General features: G+C 48.0%; 1 protein-coding gene across 4 annotated transcripts in view; it reads right to left on the bottom strand.

Moving 5' to 3' along the window:
• The window catches only part of CCS (copper chaperone for superoxide dismutase), a 356173-nt gene that overhangs the window by 47056 nt on the left and 284412 nt on the right, over nucleotides 1-24705 (bottom strand). For 3 of the 4 annotated variants that reach the window (XM_063945156.1, XM_063945154.1, XM_063945155.1), the window contains exon 8: nucleotides 13038-13175. In XM_063945156.1, coding sequence (XP_063801226.1) covers nucleotides 13038-13175 — 138 coding nt within the window. Of the gene's footprint in view, nucleotides 1-11450; nucleotides 11616-13037; nucleotides 13176-24705 lie in introns of those variants that run through there. The other variant, XM_063945157.1, reaches the window with a different exon arrangement.

Below are 24705 nucleotides of genomic sequence, written 5' to 3'. Positions count from 1 at the left end.
GCCCCTCCTCCAGACCTCAGTTAGATTCTGTGCCCAGAGGAGACTGGTTGCACACTAGGGGAGTGCTACAGAGTTTCTCTAGAAAATACTTTTGTTAGGTTTATTATTTTCAGGGAGCACTGCTGGCAACAGGCTCCCTGCTTCGTGGGACTGAGGGGAGAGAAGCAAGCCTACTTCTGTGAGTTCAGGGATCTGCTTCTTAGGCTACTGGACACCATTAGCTCCAGAGGGTCTGATCACTTGGTGCACCTAGCTGTTCGTTCCCGGAGCCGCGCCACCGTCCCCCTCACAGAGCCTGAAGAGAGAAGCCGGGTGAGTAAAGAAGCAAGACTTCAAAGGCGGCAGAAGACTTCAGATCTTCTGGAGGTACCGCGCAGCGGTCGCGCTGCGCGCCATTGCTCCCTTACACAAGCGGCACTACATGGGTGCAGGGCGCAGGGGGGGCGCCCTGGGCAGCAATAAAACCTCATATTTAACCTGGCTATATGTATATGTATAGGGACCCCGGCCAGTATAAAAAAAACGCAGGACCGAAGCGCGCCATATAGGGGGCGGGGCTTCCTCCTCAGCTCAAACCAGCGCCATTTTCTCCACAGCACAGCTGCAGAGACGCTGCTCCTGGCCCTTCACTGCTACAAGTTACATTGGTTAATTCCTTCAGACCGGTGGGGCACTGTGTGTGAGCTGGCAAACTCCCTTTCTGTCTCTCTGAAGGACCTTACTGTGGGTCTGTCCCCTTTAGCCCAGTGTGTTTGGGGGTGTCAGTACGTGTGTGTCGACATGTCTGAAATTGAATGCTTTTCCCAGGAGGAGGCTATGGAGGCTCTGCCCTGCAAAAGTGAAGTTTTGTTTGGTGAGGGCCTTGCAGACCTGGTTTCCACAGCTACCGCGGGTAAGTCTTCCTTTTTGCCTTTTGTCCCTCCACAGCAAAAGAAAACACCTCAGCACCAGATGCAGTCCTTTCGGTCGCATAAGTTCAGAAAAGGACGTGGTTCTTCCTTCCTCGCGGCCAGAGGCAAGGGAAGAGGTAAAAGATCCCCGGCTGGGGCAAGCTCCCAGAACAGAAGACCTCCCAGGCTTCAACCAAGTCCACCGCATGACGCTGGGGCTCCGCTGCGGGAGTCCGCACCGGTGGGGGCACGTCTTCAACACTTCAGTCAGGTCTGGGTTCGCTCGGACCTCGATCCTTGGGTGCTGGATATTGTGACCCAAGAATACAAGCTGGAATTCCAAGACGTGCCTCCGCACCGATTTTTCAAATGTGCTGCAATACAAAAGCTGTGTCAACAGCAAGTCATTGTCACGGTACCCCCATTACAACGGGGAAACGGGTTTTATTCAACCCTGTTTGTGGTCCCGAAGCCGGATGGCTCGGTTAGGCCGATTCTGAACTTAAAATCCCTCAACCTTTATTTAAAAAAATTCAAATTCAAGATGGAATCTCTCCGAGCTGTGATCTCCAGTCGGTCAACATAAAGGATGCGTACCTACATGTCCCCATATATCCTCCTCATCAGGCGTACCTGAGGTTCGCTGTTCAGGATTGTCACTACCAATTTCAGATGTTGCCGTTTGGTCTTTCCACGGCCCCGAAGATTTTCACCAAGGTAATGGCGGAAATGATGGTGCTCCTGCGCAAGCAAGGGGTCACAATTATTCCGTACTTGGACGATCTCCTGATAAAGGCGAGATCACAGGAGCAGTTACTGAAAAGCGTTGCACTCTCCCTGCAGGTCCTGCAACAGCATGAATGGCTCCTAAATTTACAAAAGTCGCAGTTGATTCCGACAACTTGGCTATCGTTTTTGGGCATGATTCTAGACACCGACCTGCAGAGGATCTTTCTCCCGTTGGAAAAAGCTCAGGAAATCCAGAACATGGTCAAGGAACTTCTGAAACCGCCAAGAGTGTCGATTCATCACTGCACTCGAGTGCTGGGAAAAATGGTGGCGGCCTATGAGGCCATTCCGTTTGGCAGGTTCCATGCAAGAACGTTTCAGTGGGACCTGCTGGACAAGTGGTCCGGGTCCCATCTGCAGATGCACCGGAAGATAAGCCTGTCCCCCAGGATCAGGGTTTCTCTCCTGTGGGGGCTCCAAAGTTCTCACCTTCTAGAGCAGGGGTGGGGGAACCTTTTTTCTACAGAGGGCCATTTGGATATTTATAAAATCCTTCAGGGGCCATACAAAAATTCTCAACTTAAAAAATTACCCTGCCCCCCAGTAGGTCTGCCCCTTAGAGGTAGGCGCGCACGCCAAAAAAATGTGTGGCCAGTTAAAATGGGACGTGATACACATATGCCCCCAATAGTGCAGTGCCAGATCCACAATTGCCCCCACACTGCCAGGTATACAAATGCCCCTCACAGTGCCAGGTATACAAATGCCCCCCCACAGTGCCAAGTATACAAATGCCCCCCACAGTGCCAGGTATACAGATGCCCCCCACAGTGCCAGGTATACAGATGCCCCCCACAGTGCCAGGTATACAGATGCCCCCCACAGTGCCAGGTATACAGATGCCCCCCACAGTGCCAGGTATACAGATGTCCCCCACAGTGCCAGGTATACAGATGTCCCCCACAGTGCCAGGTATACAGATGTCCCCACAGTGCCAGGTATACAAATGCCCCCCACAGTGCCAGGTATACAGATGTCCCCACAGTGCCAGGTATACAAATGCCCCCCACAGTGCCAGGTATACAAATGCCCCCCACAGTGCCAGGTATACATATGTCCCCACAGTGCCAGGTATACAAATGCCCCCCACAGTGCCAGGTATACAAATGTCCCCCACAGTGCCAGGTATACAAATGTCCCCCACAGTGCCAGGTATACAAATGTCCCCCACAGTGCCAGGTATACAGATGCCCCCCACAGTGCCAGGTATACAGATCCCCCCTCCCTGCTGCTTACCGCTCCATTCAGCGGCGTTACTCATGTGTCAGGAGACGTGGCGGCGACGTGTAGGACTTCAAACTAGCCGGTGCGAGAGCCAATCAGAGCTCGCGGACCGGCAGCCGCGGCTCCTGATTGGCTCACGAACCGGTGGCTGGTTTGAACAACTACACACCGCCGCAACCACCCGACATAGCCGTGCTCTCCTCCCTGTCCTGACAGCTGAGACACGCTGCCGCCGGACTGAGCGGCGGCGTGTCTCGCTGACAGAAGCGGGTGGGCCGGAGCAAACGGCTTCGCAGGCCTTATACGGCCCGCTGGCCGGAGGTTCCCCACCCCTGTTCTAGAGGGTCGCAGGTTCGGAATCCACAATTGGATTCTGGTGACCACAGACGCGAGTCTCCGAGGTTGGGGAGCGGTCACACAGGGACAAAATTTCCAGGGAAAATGGTCAAGCCAGGAAGCTTGTCTGCACATAAACGTGCTGGAGTTAAGGGCCATCTACAACGGCCTACAGCAGGCGGAACATCTTCTTCGCGACTTGCCCGTCCTGATCCAGTCGGACAACATCACAACCGTGGCGCACGTAAACCGCCAGGGCGGAACGAAGAGCAGAGCAGCAATGGCGGAGGCCACCAAGATTCTTCGCTGGGCGGAGAAACATGCAAGCGCTCTGTCAGCGGTCTTCATTCCAGGAGTGGACAACTGGGAAGCAGACTTCCTCGGCAGACACAATCTCCATCCAGGAGAGTGGGGTCTTCATCATGAGGTCTTTGCAGAAGTGGCAAGTCGTTGGGGACTTCCTCAAATAGACATGATGGCGTCTCGCCTCAACAAGAAGCTTCAGACATATTGTTCCAGGTCGAGGGACCCTCAAGCAATAGCAGTGGACGCACTAGTGACACCGTGGGTGTTTCAGTCGGTCTATGTGTTCCCTCCGCTTCCACTCATCCCAAAGGTATTAAGGATCATAAGAATGACAAGAGTTTGGATGATGCTCGTTGTTCCAGATTGGCCACGGAGGGCCTGGTATCCGGATCTTCAGGAATTACTCACAGGAGATCCCTGGCCTCTTCCTCTCAGAGAGGATCTGTTACAGCAAGGGCCGTGTGTGTTCCAGGACTTACCGCGGTTGCGTTTGACGGCATGGCGGTTGAACGCCAAATCCTAGCTAGGAAGGGTATTCCCGGGGAAGTCATCCCCACTCTACTCAAAGCTAGAAAGGAGGTAACGGTGAAGCATTATCACCGTATTTGGAGAAAATATGCGTCTTGGTGTGAATCCAAGAAGGTTCCTACGGAAGAATTTCAGCTGGGTCGTTTTCTCCGTTTTTTGCAAGCAGGTGTGGATGCGGGCCTAAAATTAGGCTCTATTAAAGTGCAGATTTCGGCCTTATCGATTTTCTTTCAAAAAGAATTAGCCTCACCTCCAGAAGTGCAGACTTTCGTGAAAGGCGTGCTACACATCCACCCTCCGTTTGTGCCCCCTGTGGCACCATGGGACCTTAATGTGGTGTTACAGTTCCTTACGTCACATTGGTTTGAACCTTTACAAAAGGTAGAGTTGAAATTTCTCACTTGGAAGGTGGTCATGCTATTGGCCTTGGCGTCCGCAAGGCGGGTGTCCGAATTGGCGGCTTTGTCTCACAAAAGCCCCTATCTGGTTTTCCATGACGATAGAGCAGAGTTGAGAACTCGTCAACAATTTCTACCAAAGGTGGTTTCTTCATTTCACATGAACCAACCTATTGTGGTGCCTGTGGCTACTGAAGCCTTGGCTGATTCCAAGTCTCTTGATGTAGTCAGAGCTTTGAAAATTTATGTAGCCAGAACAGCTCGGGTTAGGAAGACAGGGGCGCTGTTTGTCCTGTGTGCGGCCAACAAGGTTGGCGCTCCTGCTTCTAAGCAGACTATTGCACGCTGGATCTGTAATACGATTCAGCAGGCTCTTTCTACGGCTGGTTTGCCGTTACCGAAATCGGTGAAAGCCCATTCCACTAGAAAGGTGGGCTCATCTTGGGCGGCTGCCCGAGGTGTCTCGGCTTTACAGCTTTGCCGAGCAGCTACTTGGTCGGGGTCAAACATTTTTGCAAAGTTCTACAAGTTTGATACCCTGGCTGATGAGGACCTCCTGTTTGCTCAATTGGTGCTGCAGAGTCATCCGCACTCTCCCGCCCGGTTTGGAGCTTTGGTATAAACCCCATGGTCCTTTTGGAGTCCCCAGTCTCCTCTAGGATGTATGAGAAAATAGGATTTTAATACCTACCGGTAAATCTTTTTCTCTTAGTCCGTAGAGGATGCTGGGCGCCCGTCCCAGTGCGGACTCTATCTGCTATCTGCAGTAATTGTATATAGTTATTGCTTATGTTTCACAAAGGTTGTGTTTTGGTAAGGGTCAGCCTGTTGCTGATCTCGTTGGTTCACGCTGTTAACTGGTTTTAGTGAAATGCCATGTTGTACGGTGTGTTGTGGTGTGAGCTGGTATGTATCTCGCCCTTAGTTTAACAAAATCCTTTTCCTCGAAATGTCCGTCTCCTCTGGGCACATTTCCTATAACTGAGGTCTGGAGGAGGGGCTTAAAGGGAGGAGCCAGTTCACGCCCATTTAAAGTCTTAAAGTGCCCATGTCTCCTGCGGATCCCGTCTATACCCCATGGTCCTTTTGGAGTCCCCAGCATCCTCTACAGACTAAGAGAAAAGGATTTACCGGTAGGTATTAAAATCTATTTTTTACATTGCACTGTACGGAACTCCATGCACTGCGGGGGCTGTGGCGGCAAGCGGCAACTTGGGCAGCGCGGCTGGTTTCCGTGGGTGCGCCTGAGTGTCCATGGGTGCTCGGGCCCGGGAGCACCCACGGAATTTGCGCCTATGTACATATAACACACTGTTTAGAACGAGCACTCAGAAAAAATAGTAAGACTATAAAAAAGAAAAAGAAAAAAAAAAAGCTTGTGGCTGCTAAAATTCAGCAGCCCTCTGACATGGTCTGGCTTTTGCCGAGCCAAATAAAAAACTGATTTTCCTGAGCCAGGAGGGGGGGGGGGGATATATGGACGGGGCAGTTGCATGCTGGGAGGCCGAAAAGCTTTGACCGTTTAGTGCAAATCCGCTGTCATTCAATCGTATCCCAATGTATCCTGTGGATACCCTGTGGACCCTGCAGGAGAAAAGGTAGTTATGAGTATCAGCATAGAGATGATATTGAAAGTCAAAAGAGCTAATGAGCTCACCTAAAGATGATGTACAGAGAGGACCAATGGGGTCATTCCGAGTTGTTCGCTCGTTGTTTTTTTGTCGCAACGGAGCGAATAGTCGCTAATGCGCATGCGCAATGTCCGCAGTGCGACTGCGCCAAGTAAATTTGCTATGCAGTTAGGAATTTTACTCACGGCATTACGAGGTTTTTTCTTCGTTCTGGTGATCGTAATGTGATTGACAGGAAGTGGGTGTTTCTGGGCGGAAACAGGCCGTTTTATGGGTGTGTGCGAAAAAACGCTACCGTTTCTGGGAAAAACGCGGGAGTGGCTGGAGAAACTGAGGAGTGTCTGGGCGAACGCTGGGTGTGTTTGTGACGTCAAACCAGGAACGAAACTGACTGAACTGATCGCAGATGCCGAGTAAGTCTGGAGCTACTCAGAAACTGCTAAGAAGTGTCTATTCGCAATTCTGCTAATCTTTCGTTCGCAATTTTGATAAGCTAAGATTCACTCCCAGTAGGCGGCGGCTTAGAGTGTGCAAAGCTGCTAAAAGCAGTTTGCGAGCGAACAACTCGGAATGACCACCCATGAACAGGACCTTGGGCAGTAGCGCACGCAGGGGGGGTTTCTGAGTACCCAGAAACCCCCCTATGCCGATTCATTGCCACCTATACCACATAGTTTAGACAGAGAGCACAAGGTGCAGGTCGCAGTTGCAACTTAAACCTATATTGAAGTGCTGTGCAGAGCGTTGCCGTCCCATTTCCTCCTCCCCGAGCTGCGCACCAGAGCGGGCATCCGGGAGACCGCAGCAGCGTCCAGATTCCTTACAACCGCTGGGAGACAGGTTGAAGAAGTTACCCGGCCATTCTGAGTGTGCAGTGAGTGTGGCCGGGCTGCTTTTTTGTGTACATAGTATATCGTGCTGACAGTGTGAGGATGTTTACTGGGGAAACAGTCCCCCTTTCCTCCTGTATGCACTGCGGATCTCAGCCAAGGATTCTGGTGACCTGCCTTATGTGAGCCCTGTGGGAATTTTAAGGACTGTCCAGTTGGATCAGGTAGTACCATGCCACAGTTTGCTGCCTGCCGCTGATCTCAACTCAGCTTCTCCTCTAACATGTACATTTTTTTCCTGTAACATCATTTTTATTATAATATATTTTTTTAAATCATTCTCATTTTGGTTACTATCCGTGTCAGGCTCTCTTTGCACTTTTCTCCTCTGTGCCAGCCTTGTGCTTTTTTCATCTCCTCTGTGCCAGCCACTCTTTCCCTCCTTTCTATGTATCAGCCTCTCTGCTCATATTTCAATGCCAGCCTTTCTGTCCATCCTGTCTGTGCCAACCTCTCTTCTCTTCCACTATGCCAGACTTTCAGACCTTCCTCTGTTTGGGCCAATCTTTCTGTCCATCCTTTCTTCCCGTCCACTGTGCCAGTCTTTCTGGCCTTCGTCTGTTTGCACCACCGTTTCTATCTATCCCCTGTCTACCCCAGCCTCTCTTAGCTAGGCTCTATGCCCGTTATGTCTGCGCCAATCTCTCTCTCCTTCCTCTATCTGTGCCAGCCCTTCTTCCCTTCTTTTACACCAGCACCTCTGCTAATCCTTTGTCTGTGCAAGCCCTTCTGTGCCAGCTTTTCTGCTCATCCACTATTTGCGCCAGCCTCTCTTCCATTCCCATTTTCTTTGCACCAGTCTTTCTACTTATCTCTCCGTGCCAGCCTATCTTACCTTTCTTGGTGCCAGTCTCTATGCTCATCCTTTATCTGCACCAGTCTCTCTTTACTTCAATCTTTGCCATCCACTCTGCCAACTATGTCGCTCCTCTTCTCTTCCCGTGTCAGTATCTCCGTTTGTGCCCTTTTCTCTTTATCTGTCTCCTGTTTGAGTACTGTATGTCTGTTCCTTTCTCACTCTTTGTGCATTTATTACTTTATACTTACAGCTGTCTATCCATCTTTTTCTCTTATCCTCCCTGCCATTGTGTTTGTGCACAGTATCTCTACATTGTGTCTGACACTTAAAAAAAAAAAAAAAAAAGTTGGAAACCCCCCTTCAAAAATCCTGCGTTTGCCCCTGTTGGGGGACACCTACTGTTAGTGGAAGTGGAGGGGAGGTGGAGTCATAAGAGGAGACAGAGAAGGAAAGGTTAGAGTGGTAGGACAGCCAGCAGAGGGCAGTATCACGCGGACCAAGGGAGTGAAGAATTTGCAGAAGATGAGTGTGGTCCACAGTGTCAAAAGCAGTAGAAATGTCAAGAAGAATAAGCAGAGAGAAGGGTGTAGGTCTGGACTACAAACAATGCAATAGGCACTGCATACCTTTAATTTTGGGTTGGTTCAGAATCTTGTAATGGTCCTTTGGTGGAAGGGAAGGAGCAAATGCAGTGCAACCTCCAGGCTTCTAAAGCAGCACAGCCACCAGTGATGAGAACTGCTGGTCTTTGTATAAGGGAGGTTAAAATATCTCAACAATCCCCTCTCCATTTAGACCTTTCAAAATATCCCTAGGGGATTGAAACGTGTTGGTGTGGCGAGTGTGGATCCGTAAAAGGACCATTACAAAATTGTGAGTCAAAATTGAAGGTATGCAGTACCTATTGCATTGTTTGTAGTCTGGACACACAGCCTTGTTTTTAGACAGAGTCTTAAACATCCCTTCCTGCTTTATTGGTGTTGGACTTAGAATTAACTCTTTTTGCATATATTCTACCAAGTTTTAAAATCCTTTTTTGCTGACTTTTTTGGAATAAAATTATTTTAAACTTCACCCTGATTGTGAATCTGTGGATACGTGTAAAAGAAACAGTTATATGAGGATCCCAACATCCTTTTCTGTGAGTTGGGTACGCTCTATTCCTTCCCCTTTCGTTTGATGACTGGCTTTGTATACACCTTCCTTTGAAAGAAAGGTAGCATGTGCTACCTATTTGCCAAGTGAGTTCTCGGTACGCCTCATTATCACCCACATTCTACTTGAACACAGAGGTATTAATATTCCCAAACAAGGACGTACTTCACATTGGTCTGTTTTATTTTTCTCATTTTCACATGTACCCGCTTTGGAGAAAAACGTGATTAAGGGGAAGACTAAACATCTGGTGGACTATTGGTTTGCGCAATCATTACCCAGCTACAGTGCCTTTGATCCATTGCCTTATTGCTTGTATATTTGTATCTCTTCTACCTGGTTGGGCAGGTTTTTTGGCTGTTGGATTGAGCATACACTATTTCTCTTGCGCCAGAACTCCCACCACTCTTTATTATAGTACATGGGAGAAAGATGTCAGAGTTGGTAAGAGGGATGAGAAGGGGTGGTAGGAGAAAGAAGGTGGCTGGTCGCTGATGCTCTGGTGGGAAGTGATGACCTGACGTGTGGAGTCAATTTTGGTTAAGAAGTAAGTGTTAAAGTCAAGGGCAGAGAGTGAGGAGGAGAGACGAGGTGGGGGCAGGCAGAGGTGGGAGTTGACAGTGGCAAAGAGGCGCCGGAGGTTGGAAGACTAGGAGATGAGGTTCTTGAGGAATGACTGTTTAGCGAGGGAAAGGGCAGCAGTTAAGGATGAGCTTGAAAAGGAGGAAGTCTGCTTTAGAGTGTGATTTCCACCACTGTTGGTCAGGAGTACGTAAGCATTTTTGCAGATGTCTGGTGCATTTGGTGTGCCAGGGTTGAGGTGTTGATCTGCGAGGGTGAATAGTGGTCGGTGGGGCGACAAGTCAAGACCAGAAGTAAGGGATGCATTATAGAGGGAAGTGGCTTGTTCAGGAGAGAGAGAGAGAGAGAGAGAGAGAGAGAGAGAGAGAGAGAGAGAGAGAGAGAGAGAGAGAGAGAGAAGGGAGTTGAACAGGGAGGATAGGGAAGTGGTGTCAGTAGCCACAATGTCATGGTTAGTGATGGAAGCCTTAGGACAGGGATGGGGAACCTTCGGCCCTCCAGCTGTTGTTGAACTACACATCCCAGCATGCCCCGCAACAGTTTTAGCATGGCAAAATAGCAAAAATGTAGCAAGGCATGCTGGTATGTGTAGTTCAACAATAGCTGGAGAGCCGAAGGTTCCCCATCCCTGCCTTGGGAGATAGAAAAGGAGAAGCAGAAAGAGTTAAAAAGAGAGCAGGTGGTGGTCAGAGAGGGGACATGGGGAGTTGGAGAAATCAGAAATATAGTGAGTGAAGACCAGATCAAGGGGGTAATTCAGGGTTAATCGCAGCAACAAATTTGTTAGCAGTTGGGCAAAACCATGGTGGTCATTCCGAGTTGTTAGCTCGTTGCCGATTTTCGCTATGCTGTGATTTGTTGCTAAATGCGCATGCGCATGGTACACAGCGCGCATGCGCTAAGTTATTTTACACAAAACTTTGTAGATTTGCTGTGGATCCTGCGGCGCTTTGACAGGAAAGGGGCGTTTCTGGGTGGTAACTGAGCGTTTTCCGGGAGTGTGCTAAAAGACGCAGGCGTGTCAGGGAAAAACGCGGGAGTGTCTGGAGAAACGGGGGAGTGACTGACCGAACGCAGGATGTGTGTGTGACGTCAAACCAGGAACTAAACGGACCGAGCTGATCGCAATCTAGGAGTAGGTCTGGAGCTACTCAGAAACTGCAAGAAAATATTTAGTAGCAATTCTGCTAATCTTTCGTTCTGCTAAGCTAAGATACACTCCCAGAGGGCGGCGGCCTAGCGTGTGCAATGCTGCTAAAAGCAGCCAGCGAGCGAACAACTCGGAATGACCACCCATGTGCACTGCAGGGGCGGCAGATGTAACATGTGCAGTGAGAGTTACTTTTAGGTGGGGTGTGTTTAAACTGAAATCTAAATTGCAGTGTAAAAATAAAGCAGCCAGTATTTACCCAGCACAGAAATAAAATAACCCACCCAAATCTAACTCTTTCTGCACATGTTATATCTGCCACACCAGCATTGCACATGGTTTTGCCCAAATGCTTACAAATTTGCTGCTGTGATCAACTCTGAATTACCCCCCAAGTGAGCTCTCATTCACATGTGAGGGGGTCTACTGGGAGATAGCAGGTGAAAATGTGAGGTTATGGAGTTTAGAGGCAGAGAATTTTGTGGGGATATCAATTAGGATATTGAAATTGCCTAAGATAATGGAGGGAATGTCAGAAGACAGTGAGTGAAGAAGCAACGTTGTTAAGGAATTTGGAGGGAATGCCAAATGACAGCTACTTGAAAAATTAAGAGGTTGGAAGAGGTGTTAAGCTTGACTTAAAGTGTAGACAATGGTAGGGACTGTTCTGGGGGTACGAGTTCGTAGGAGTAGCTAGAAGTCAAATGGACCCCGACATCACCACGGCGACCCCCGAGTCGGGGTATGTGCGAGAATGTGAGGCCAAGATCAGTTTTATTAATTTAGAAATGTATTTCAAAAATACATTGTGATACAACTTCATTATATAGACATAATGCATTGCATTGATGAGAATCACAAATTTCAGATATGCAGATTAGCTTAAAAACAAAGACTCTTATAAGTGACACCTCCGTGCTGCTCTTCAGTTTACATTCTGTCATAGAAAAATAAAAAAATTAGATTTAATTAATGGAAGTGCAATTAAATTCTATAGTTTATATTATACCCCTTTTACACTCGCAAAAATATCCCAGGATATTGCACATGAACGCGCATCATCCCGGGATTTTGCTCAGTGTGAAAGGGTACAGGGACAATTTCCCGGGACGAGCATCCCGGGATTTCATCCCAGGTCTCGACCTGGGTTGAATCCGGGACCGTCCCGGGAAGCTGTGTAGTGTGAAAGGGCCCGTCCCGGGATTCACTACCCGGGACTGTTAAAAGCCCTCAGATTGGAGCTTTCTTGGGCTTCTCACCCATTGTCAGCAGCCCGGCTGCCGCGCCAAGCTTTCCCCTCGCAGGCTCTGGAGATACGGTGCGGCAAGGCCCGGCGATTTCTCTCCTAGTCCCCGTTCCGGTGTAAACCGTGTGCGGCAGGCGGGGGTTCCCGGAGCGGGGTGCGATGTGTTGCATTACCCCGGGCAGTACGCGCCGAGTGTCCGGGACGTGTGCCCCCGGGTGCCCGGTATCTGCCAGCCGTGGGGTCAGCTCGAAACGGTGGTGGGGGGCAGCCGGAGGGAGTGCTCGGTGCCCGCCGCTAGCGGGAGGGGGGACCTGCCCTTTGCATGCCGCAGCCTCCCCTTCATTGTCTCCATGCGGCGCTGCTGGGCATGTCTTCGATGCCTCATATGCCGCATCCCCGGGAGCTCTGGCCGCTGTGAGGGGTGGCTGCAGGCATGTGGGCTGTATGTGACACTGAGCATATATACAGTGTTGCTGCATGCCGTATGGTTATAGTGCATGTTGCAGGGATATCTCGGGATCAGTGTAAATGGGGCTGTCCCGGGTCGATCCCAGGTCTTAGTGCAGTGTGAAAGGGGTCAGTCCCGGGACGCATCCCGGGAGTGACCCGGCTGTGTGAGTGTAAAAGGGGTATTAATGATTTATTGCAGGCACTTTTTCAAATATAATTAACAGATATATTAAACAGGAAATTGATCTTGCATTTTGTTCAAAAAGGTAAAAAAAACAACAACAAAAAAACATTTTTAAATACCTTTGGGTTTATAATATTTTTTTTCTATTTGCATGGCAGAATGAGTGGTACTACAAAATTTTCTTGTGAGGTCACAAAGCACCAAGGTGACATTGGCCTAAAGCAAATTAAACTGTCTTCTGTGACCACTGCTCACTAACAGAAGTAAGGGATTTCCTTTCAGTACTCAATGTCACTCCGAACATTATGGGAAAGAGTTCCCTCTCTAATGGTACTCTGTAAGCATCAAGGAACCTAGTGATAGTAGTTGCACACTGTTTTTGCAATTAATAAAGTCAGATGGCTATCCTATGAATTCACTTTATGATTATATTAGGCAAGATTAGAACTCTGTGCAGGTGAAATTACAGGTGAGCATACGTGGTCTGCAAGTTTTTTCGGCCTGGTCCAGCAATTGGATAATCTCTTTCCTCCCAAATGGTCACTCCATCACAAGCACAAATTTTCTTTGTGTTCTCAAAAAGACCCGCAGAGCGGGCAATGATGCCAAAAGCCAACCTGTTAACGATAATTATGTTAAGGGACAGAAATGTGGGGGTAATTCCAAGTTGATCGCAGCAGGAATTTTGTTAGCAGTTGGACAAAACCATGTGCACTGCAGGAGAGGCAGATATAACATGTGCAGAAAGAGTTAGATTTGGGTGAGTTATTTTATTTCTGTGCAGGGTAAATACTGGCTGCTTTATTTTTACACTGCAAATTAGATTGCAGATTGAACACACCACACCCAAATCCAACTCTCTCTGCACATGTTATATCTGCCTCCCCTGCAGTGCACATGGTTTTGCCCAACTGCTAACAAAATTCCTGCTGCGATCAACTTGGAATTACCCCCTGTGTATGGAGCAAAAATACAAATTAATTAAAGCAGAGATGCTCACTGATTTTTAATCTAGACCCACAGCGTTATTTCTGTCAACCACAAAGAGGTATGAATACACAAAACTGATTCAAATCAAGTGCCTATATTAAAAATATGCTATATATCAAAGTTTTTTCTATGTCTCACATCTGCAGAAACTCATGTGTTTGTGACTACACACAAATCTATATACAAAAAGACAGTGCAAAAATAAATATAAGGAGAGTTATGGTAGACTTACCGTTGTTAACTCTCTTTCTGCGATGTACATTGGGTTCCACAGGGAAAACATCGTAGTGTAGAGTGGATCTTGATCCAGAGGCACCAACAGGCTAAAGCTTTGGCTGTCCCAGGATGCATTGGGGCCTCCTCTATAGCCCTGCCTCCAGATAGTGAGTGTTCAGTTTTGTTATCCAGTCCAATGAAGGAGCAGGCATGAGAGAAGGCAGATGTTAGTCACATAGAACCACATTCTCACAACAGGAGAAGGTTCCAGTGGCTAATGCCATACAAACCCAAAGAAGTTAGGTGTGTCAGGGTGGGCACCCTGTGGAACCCAATGTACCTCACAGAAAGAGTTAACAATGGTAAGTCTACCATAACTCTCCTTTTCTGCAGCAGGATACATTGGTTTCCACAGGGAAAACATCAGGGATGTCCTAAAACAGTTTCTCAAGGGAGGGAACACGCCTTAGCAGATATCAGAATCCGGCGTCCAAAGGAAGCATCCTGGGAGGTGAAGGTATCAAAGGCATAGAACCTAAGAAACGTGTTCACTGAGGACCACGTAGCCGCCTTGCACAATTGTTCTGCGTACGCACCACGGCGGACCGTCCAAGAAGCTCTAACAGACCAAGTAGAATGGGCTTTAACAGCAGCAGGAGCTGGGAGTCCAGCTTGTGCAATCACCATTCTAATCCATCTGGCTAAGGTTTGCTTACTTGCAGGACAGCCATGTTTGTGGAAACCAAACAGGACAAAAATGGCATCTGACCTACTGATAGAGTCAGTCCTCTCCACATAGATATGGAGAGCCCTAACATTATCCACGCATCCAAAGAGACAAATCCGAAGAGATAAAGGCTGGAACCACAATCTCTTGGTAAGGTGAAAAGATGACACCACCATAGGCAAATAACCTGGTTGAGTTAATAGAACTGCCCGGTAACAGTGAAATATCAAAAAGGGTGGACGACACCCTTCTTGCAGAGGCAATAGTCATCAAGAACAGGACCTTGGCCATGAGCCATTTAAGGTCCACCGATCTCAAAGGTTCAAATGGAGACTCTTGCAGGGTATTCAACACAACAGCCAGATCCCATGGAGCCACAGGAGGGACATAGGGAGGCTGAACCCGCAGGACACTGAGTGAATGTTTGAATGTCAGGTATAGATGCAATTTTTCTCTGAAACCATACCGACAAGGCAGATATGTGAACCTTGAGGGAGGCCAGACGAAGGCCAATGTCCAGGCCTTGTTACAGAAAAGCCAGAATTCTGGAAGTTCTGAATCCATATGCATCATAATTCTTATCAGCACACCAAGTGAAGTAAGAATTCTAGACCCTATAATAAATCCAGACAGAGGCCGGTTTGCCGGCCTTCAACATAGTTTGGCTAACCGCCTCAGAGAATCCTTTGGCCCTCAGGATTGCAATAGCCACACCGTCAAAGCCAGTCTGGCCAGGTCTGGGTAGAGACAAGGGCCCTGTAAGAGGAGGTCTGGGCGCTGAGGAAGAAGAAAGGGATGCTCTATCGACAGACCCTGCAGGTCTGGGAACCAATGCCATCTGGGCCACGCTGGAGTGACTAGAAGTAGTATTCCTCCTTGTTTGAAATTCCGTAGGACCCTGGGCAGGAGTCACACTGGAGGGAACACGTAGGGCAGCCGAAAGTTCCATGGAATCCCCAGTGCATCCACGAATGCTGCTTGAGGAACCCTAGTCCTTGATCCGAAGACCGGAACCTTATGATTGTGTCGAGACGCCATCAGGTCTACATCTGGTAGACCCCACTTGTCCATTAGGAGTTGAAAGACTTCTGGATGAAGACTCCACTCTCTGGCATGCACGTCCTGACGACTGAGGAAGTCCGCTTCCCAGTTAAGGACACCAGGAATGAATACTGCCAATATGGATTTTTGATACTTCCATCATTGCCATGTGGCTTTGAGTGCTGCCTTCATGGTTTATGTATGCCACTGTGGTGGCATTGTCTGATCGTACTTGAACAGGCCTGTTCTGTACTAGAGGCAGGGCGAGAGATAGTGAACACTGCCCTCAGCTCTAGGATGTTTATCGGGTTTAGCGACCCTGAAAAGAGTGTTGCTCCAACACCGCTCCCCATCCCCTCAGACTGGCGTCCGTTGTCAGCAGGACCCAGTCAGGAATCCAGAAGAGATGTCCCCTGCTTAATTGCTGCTCCTGGAGCCACCAGGTCAGCGACAGACGAACCTCCGGAGTAAAAAAATCATGCGAGATCTGATCCGATGAGGTAGGCCATCCCACTTGGAAAGGATTAACCTCTGTAGTGGGCGGGAATGAAATTGAGCATACTCTACCATGTCGAAGGCCAACACCGTCAGGCCAAGTACTTGTATTGCCGGGTGTATCTACACTTTGGGGCGATGAAGGAAGCATCATATCCTGTCCTGAAGCTTCAGGACTTTTTCTGGAGACAGAAACAGTCTCTGACTGTGTGTGTCCAGGAGTGCTCCTGGGTGCCCATGCTCTGAGCTGGGACCAGCGAGGACTTCTTCCAATTGATAAGCCACCCGTGGGCTTGCAGGAAGGTTACCGTCAGTTGCAGATGACTAAGGAGGACTTTGTAGGAATTAGCCAGAATCACAGTGTAGTCCAAATACGGCAGGATTCTGACTCCTTGGCGACAGAGGTGGACAATCATCCTGGCCATGACCTTGGTAAAGATCAGAGGAGCCGTAGCCAGTCAAAATGTCAGAGCCTGGAATTGGTAGTGAAGGTTACCAATAGCAAACCGCAGGAACTGCTGATGCGACAAGGCAATAGCAATATGCAGATATGCATCCTGTATATCCATATAGTCTCCAGGTTCTATAGCCAGTACAAAGGAGTGCAGTTTTTCCATACAAAACCTGGGTACTCTCACAAACTTGTTCAGAGACTTGAGATTTAGTATAGGCCGGAAGGACCCATTGGATTTCAAGACCAGAAACAGAGTCGAGTAATAACCTCTGCCTCTCTGGGACTGAGGTACTGGCACAACCACTCCTGTACGCAGGAGGGAACTCATCACAGTTTGTAGAGCTTGCACCATTAACAGAGCCGAAAGGAGAGCCGTAGTGCAGAACTTGCGAGGGGGATGTCTCTTGAACGAGACAGCGTACCTGAGAGAGACAACTTCCAGTACCCATGCATCTGAAGTGGTCTTTAAGCAGACCTGGGCAAACTGTAGAGGTCGGCCTCCCATCCTGGGATCCCCGCCCCGTCATGTTTTGAAGCAGGCTGACGGGCTGCCCAGGATTGTTTTGCTTTGGGCTTTGTGGTTTTGGGAGCACGAGATTGTCTCGGGTATGCCTGACCTTTTGCTTTCCCTTGAGGCTGAAAGGAATGAAAAGTGGTACCTTTTGCCTTCTGTGCAGAAGGATTAGTAGTGGGGAGAAAGGCCATTTTAGCTGCTGCTAATTCAGACACTATTTTATTTAGGTCTTCCCTAAACAAAATGTCCCCAGTAAAGGGGAGTACCTCCAAGGTATTTTTGGAATCCAGGTCCGCTTTCACGACCTCAAACAGAGTATGCTGGTCGACACCTTCGCTGCCAAGACACCCACCTTAGAGGTTGCCCCATGAATTTAATGTGTAGTGAACATCACCGTCAGAGACACATCAGAATACTTATACAATATATTCTGTAATAGGAAGTCTTTCTCAACTAACGCTGTCTGTGACAAGACATGTAGGATACATGGATAAAGTCTCAGCGCTGTGTACTGGCGGCTTTACAAGGGAGAACTTGCCCTGCAATCCCGGAGGGTAGAAGCAGTTATGCTCAGAAGATGGCGCCCAGCGTCTCAGTTAGGGAGTGAGGGAGAATGTGAGGCAGCTCCAGGGCGGTAAATCTGCGAGGAGATGGTGCCCTGGGCCAGGGGAGGGGCTACAGGTCAAGCACTGCCTCCCCTATGCTATACTTCCACCCTGGGTACTGTGAGCCTTATTAAATGGGGTGTTAGTACACCCGACCTGTACTCGGAGGCCCCGGTTGTCTGATGGGGTCCCTGCCCAGTGACAGTGTCCACGGCAGCGTCGCAACCCGTCTCCCTAGGTTGCAGATGGAACGTGATTTACCGCCTCCCTGTAGCAGCCATGCGAACCAAGAGAGTGGTCAGCGACTCTGTGCCTAAGCTGGACACATCCGCCGCAAATACCTGGGAACCAGGCCGCGGGAGTATGCACCACCACTTGGGAGGTGATGGAGCTGCAGCGTTGAATAGTCACACAGACATACAGCGCTGACAGCCCAGCCAAGATAGGAAATTTTCTTCAGAAAAAGCTTTTCAGGGCTGCCCAGTGCAGCCCTCCTGTTAGGTGACCTGCTGCTGCAGGCACCAACTCAAAACTGAGCTCTCAGTGCCTGGAGGCAGGGTTATAGAGAAGGCCCTTATGCATCCTGGGACAGCCTAAAGCTTTAGCCTGTTGGTGCCTCTGGATCAAGATCCACTCTACACCCCGATATTTTCCCTGTGGAAACCAATATAACCTGCTGCAGAAATATTACTTTTTGCGCTAATTAGTAAGAGATATGGCATATGAATTAAACACTGAAATACATATATGTATGTACTGTACATACACAAAATTATTTATTGCACAATATAGCAATATAGCAACCGGCTCCAAACTTTTTCTTTTATTGCCATTTTATAGGAATATACAATATACAGTGTAAATTCCTATATAAAAAAAAAAAATAAATCACAATAAGATGGCATGAAAAATCATTAACAAAAAAGAAAAGAAAAAGAAAACATAACATCTTTTATGTCTATACTCCAGGGATCTTTAGATTGGTCCCCTTACTAGCTAATTAGTGTGAAAGCTCACCAGAGCAGATTATTCTTTTGTGTGTAATCAATGTTGTGTCCAAATAGTTCTTTAAATAAGAAGTTGGGAGCAAATTTCCAAAGTCCTGTTATTGATGGCCAGGGTAGCATGATCTCCTGGGCTGAAATCACCTTACAGCCTTGGACCTGTGTGAGATCATTGGCACAGGTGCATAAATATATAGCTATGGTAGACTTACCGTTGATAACTCTATTTCTCCTAAGTTCACAGTATCCACAGGATAAACATTGGGATATGAGGTAGTGACAGCGGATTGGCACCAACGATCAAAGCTTTCAGCTTCCCAGAATGCAACGGCCAGTCCCCTATATCCCCGCCACCAGGCTCAGGCAATTCAGTTGTTTTCCAAAACTCAAGGCAGAAGCATCATAGAGAGCCCTAGACAGGCAAGAAAAACACACATGCACACCTTTCCATACAAGGAGGAAGAGGTTAGTACGTGAAAGGATCCTCAAACCAGGTGTGTCAGGGTGGGATCCTTGTGGATACTGTGGACTTAGGAGAAATGGGAGTTATCGACGGTAAGTCTACCATAACTATATACTTCTCCTGCAGGGTCCACAGGTTATGCACAGGATAAACATTGGCATGTCCCAAAACAAATTTAGTGGTAGGGACGATTGGACAGGAGAATCCTTCGCCCGAATTCGGCATCCTGAGAGGCAAAGGTATCAACGGCATAATGTCTAATGAATGTGTTAATGGAAGACCATGTGGCTGCCTTACATATCTGTTCAGCTGAAGCACCACGTTCTGCTGCCCATGATGGACCTACCTTACGAGTAGAGTGAGCCGAGACATTAGCCGGAATAGGGAGATCAGCTTGAGAATATGCTTCTGAAATAGTTATTCAAAGCCACCTCGCCAGTGTCTGCTTTTCAGCAGGCCATCCTCTGTTGTGAAATCTGTAGAGAACAAAGAGTGTCTTTCTGATGGCACTGGTATGATCCACGTAGATCCTTAAGGCACAGACTACGTCCAATGACGCATCTCCCGCAGAAAGGTCTGGCCCTTGGAAAGCCAGGACTATAATTTCTTCTTTAAGGTGGAATTTAGACACCACCTTAGAAAGATAACCAGATTTGGTTCTGAGAACCGCTCTATCTAGATGAAAAATCAGAAAAGGAGGGCAACATAATGCCCCTAAATCTGAAACTCTTCTAGCTGAAGCAATAGTCAGTAGAAAGAGAACTTTAGCTGTCAGCCATTTTAGATCCACTTGCTTTAGTGGTTCATATGGAGCAACTTGCAGCGCCTTTAGGACTAAACCTAAATCCCAAGGCACTGCAGGAAGAACAAAAGAAGGTTGGATGTGAAGCATTACCTGGAAGAAAGTGCGAACATCCTGTAGCTTAGCAATTTTCTTTTGGAACCATACAGTCAATGCACCTGTACTCTCAAGTAAGCCACCCGTAGACCTTTGTCCATTCCTGCTTGAAGAAATGCTAGATCTCTGTAAATTCTGAAAGACCTAGGGTCAAATTTCTGGTCACTGCACCACTGAATATAGGCTTGCCATATTCGGTGATAAATGCAAGCTGAAGATGGTTTCTTTGCTCTGAGCATTGTTTGAATTACTTGTTGTGAGAATCCTCTTGCTTTCAGGATGGAAGTTTCAAGAGCCACGCCATCAAAGACAGTCGGATACAGGTGCTTGTAACAGCAAGGACCCTGAGACAGTAGATCTGGACATTGAGGGAGTTGGAATAGAGCATCCATTGACAGCCTCTGCAGATCTGTGTACCAATGTCTTCTGGGCCAAGCCAGAGCTATTAGTATCACGGCACCCTTTCCTTGTTTTAACTTTCACACCACCCTGGCCAACAGGGTGATCGGCGGAAACACATAGGCCAGACAAAAGTCCCATCTCACCGACAAGGCATCCACAAAGGTTGCTCTGGTATTCTTTTTTCTTGACCCGTATGCTGGTACTTTGTTGTTCTGACGGGACGCCATGAGATCTATCTCTGGTAACCCCCACTTGTCTACCAGAGTCTGGAAGACCTAGGGGTGTAAAGCCCATTCATTTGCACGAATGGCGTGTCGACTGAGAAAATCCGCTTCCCAGTTTAGGACTCCCGGAATGAACACTGCAGACAAGGCTGGATGTTGAAGTTCAGCCCACCTTAACGTGCGGCTTGCCTCCTTCATTGTTTTTTGGCTGCGAGTTCATCCTTGATAGAAACATAGAATTTGTCGGCCCATCTAGTCTGCCCCCTTTTTTTTTTTACATTATTTTTTATCTCTAACCTTATTTGATCCTTATTTCTTTGTAAGGATATCCTTATGTCTATCCCATGCATGTTTAAATTGCTCTACTGTCTTAGCCTCTACCACCTCTGATGGGAGGCTATTCCACTTGTCCACTACCCTTTCTAGTAAATAATTTTTCCGCAAATTTCCCCTGAACCTCCCCCCCTCCAGCCTCAGTGCATGTCCTCGTGTCCTATTGCTTCTCTTCATTTGGAGAATGTTTCCCTCCTGGACTTTGTTAAAACCCTTGATATATTTGAAAGTTTCTATCATGTCCCCCCTTTCCCTTCTCTGCTCCAAACTATACATATTGAGATTTCTTAGTCTTTCTGGGTATGTTTTGTGATGTAGGCCATGCACCATTTTAGTTGCCCTCCTTTGTACAGTTTCTAATGTAATAATATCCTTTTGAAGATATGGCCTCCAGAACTGAATACAGTATTCTAGATGAGGCCGTACCAATGACCTATACAGTGGCATTATTACTTCTTTCTTTCTGCTGCTGATTCCTCTCCCAATGCAGCCAAGCATCTGACTAGCCTTCCTCATTGCCTTGTTACATTGCTTACCTGCCTTTAAGTCATCTGAAATAGTGACTCCTAGATCCCTTTCCTCCTCAGTAGTTTCCAGTATATTGCCATTAATACTATATTTAGCTTTAGGATTTTTGAGACCCAAGTGCATGATTTTGCATTTTTTGGCATTAAACTGTAATTGCCAGACTCTTGACCATTCCTCTAGTCTACCTAGATCCTCAATCATTTGTTTTACCCCACCTGGTGTGTCTACCCTGTTGCATACCTTTGTGTCATCTGCAAAAAGGCATGCTTTCCCTTTAATGCCATTTGCAATGTCACCAATAAAGATATTAAAAAGCACTGGTCCAAGTACAGATCTCTGGGGTACTCCACTGGTAACATTTCCCTCCTGTGAATGCACTCCATTTACCACAACTCTCTGTTTTCTATCCTTCAACCAAGATCTTATCCATTCAATAATCCTAATATCTAATCCCAAACTTTCAAGTTTATTTAGCAGTCTGCGATGTGGAACAGTGTCAAAAGCCTTACTAAAGTCTAGATAAGCTATATCCATGGCTCCACCTTTATCCTTCACTTTAGTCACACAATCAAAAAAGTCAATAAGATTTGTTTGACATGATCTCCCCCCAGTGAATCCATGCTGTTTGGGATCCTGTAAATTGACGGATTTGAGATAATCTACAACTCTTTCTTTTAAGTGAGTTTCAATCAATTTCCCTACTACTGATGTAAGACTCACTGGTCTGTAGTTGTTTGCCTCTTCCTTGCTTCCACTTTTGTGCAGTGGGACTACGTTTGCTCTCTTCCAGTCCTCTGGAATTACTCCTGTAGCTAATGACTGGTTGAATAATTCTGTCAATGGTGCTACCAGCACCTCTTTAAGTTCTTTTAGTATCCTTGGATGTATCCCATCTGGCCCCATAGATTTGTCCACTTTCAACTTTGAGAGTTCTGTTAGGACCTTCTCCTCTGTAAATGTACTTGTTTCATTTTCCTGAATATCCCTGCAACTTAACTGTGGCCCCTTCCCCTCTCTTTCAGTAGAAAATATTGAGCAAAAATAATCATTAAGATGATCTGCTATTAAATTGTCTCCTTCAACAAAACTCCCAGTGTCCGTCTTTAGTTTTATAATTCCGCCTTTTGTTTTTCTCCTTTCGCTTATATACCTAAAAAAAGTTTTGCCTCCTTTACCCACTGACTGGGCCATTTTCTCCTCAGCTTGTGCCTTTGCACATCTGATTACCTTCTTAGGGGTATATGCAATTAGTGGCGAATCGGGGCAAATTATCGCCGTTTTTTAATTCGACACAATTCGACCGTCCAATTTCGGCAAGTGGTTGCCGAAATTCACCATATTCAATGGAAAACGGATTCGACAGTCCCGCGGGCGAAAAACGGCCGATTTGCCGGATTTTGCCGTGATTTTAAAAAACGGGGAAAAACCCGAAAAAAATGGCGTGGGGTCCCCCCTCCAAAGCATAACCAGCCTCGGGCTCTTCGAGCTGGTCCTGGTTCTAAAAATCCGGGGGGAAAATTGACAGGGATCCCCCGTATTTTTAAAACCAGCACCGGGCTCTGCGTCTGGTGCTGGTGCAAAAAATACGGGGGACAAAAAGAGTAGGGGTCCCCCGTATTTTATACACCAGCATCGGGCTCCACTAGCTGGACAGATAATGCCACAGCCGGGGGTCACTTTTATACAGCACCTTGCGGCCGTGGCATTAAATATCCAACTAGTCACCCCTGGCCGGGGTACCCTGGGGGAGTGGGGACCCCTTCAATCAAGGGGTCCCCCCCCCAGCCACCCAAGGGCCAGGGGTGAAGCCCGAGGCTGTCCCCCCCATCCAAGGGCTGCGGATGGGAGGCTGATAGCCTTGAGAAAATGTAAAGAATATTGTTTTTTCCTTTAGTACTACAAGTCCCAGCAAGCCTCCCCCGCAAGCTGGTACTTGGAGAACCACAAGTACCAGCATGCGGGAGAAAAACGGGCCCGCTGGTACCTGTAGTTCTACTGAAAAAAAAATATCCAAATAAAAACAGGAGACACACACCTTGATAGTAAAACTTTATTACACAACTGCCGACACACACATACTTACCTATGTTGACCCGCCGACTGCCACAGTCTCCGACGATCCGGGGTACCTGTGAAAAAAATTAGACTCACCTCAATCCAGTGTCCGGGAGATAATCCACGTACTTGTTAAAAAAAGAAAACGAACACCCGGCCCAGCGGACTGAAAGGGGTCCCATGTTTACACATCAGACCCCTTTCCCCGATTGTGCCGGGACCCCACATGACTCCTGTCACTGAGGTCCCTTCGGCCAATCAGGAAGCGCTACTTCCGTGGCGCTCACCTGATTGGCTGTGCGCGTGTGACCTCAGACAGCGCATCGCACAGCTCCCTCCATTACTTTCAATGGTGGGAACTTTGCCGTCAGCGGTGGGGTTACCCGCGGTCAGCCGCTGACCGCGGGTGACCTCACCGCTAACCGCAAAGTTCCCACCGTTGAATATAATGGAGAGGCTTTGCGATGCGCTGTCTGAGCTCAGACGCACACAGAGCCAATCAGCAGAGTGCAAGGACGTTGCACTCGCTGATTGGCTGAAGAGACACTTCTGTGACAGCTGTCACGGGGGTGTCTGCATTTGTGGAAAGGGGTCTCATGTGTCAACATGGGACCCCTTTCAGTCCGGTAGTCGGGTGTTCGTTTTGTTGTTTTGACAAGTACGTGGATTTATCTCTGGACCCTGGATCAGGTGAGAATAATTATCTTTTATTTTCAGATACCCGTGGATTCTACTTGGAGAAGAGGACCGACTGCTTCGTGTCAACATAGGTAAGTATGTGTGTGTCGGCAGTGTGTAAATAAAGTTGTACTTGTCACGGTGTGTGTCTCCTGTTTTTTTTTGGGTATTTTTTTCCCAGTAGTACTACTACAGGTACCAGCGGCTCGTTTTTCGCCCGCATGCTGGTACTTGTGGTTCTCCAAGTACCAGCTTGCGGGGGAGGCTTGCTGGGACTTGTAGTACTACTGGAAAAAACAATATTCTTTCAATTTTGACAAGGCTATCAGCCTCCCATCCGCAGCCCTTGGATGGGGGGGGGACAGCCTCAGGCTTCACCCCTGGCCCTTGGGTGGCTGGGGGGGACCCCTTGATTGAAGGGGTCCCCACTCCCCCAGGATACCCCGGCCAGGGGTGACTAGTTGGATATTTAATGCCACGGCCGCAAGGCACTGTATAAAAGTGACCCCCGGCTGTGGCA

This window comes from Pseudophryne corroboree, chromosome 11 (genome assembly GCF_028390025.1).
Source record: "Pseudophryne corroboree isolate aPseCor3 chromosome 11, aPseCor3.hap2, whole genome shotgun sequence".
Classification (NCBI taxonomy): domain Eukaryota; kingdom Metazoa; phylum Chordata; class Amphibia; order Anura; family Myobatrachidae; genus Pseudophryne; species Pseudophryne corroboree.
The sequence above is the reverse complement of the archived record's forward strand: the minus strand, read 5'-3'. Positions and strand labels throughout refer to the sequence as shown.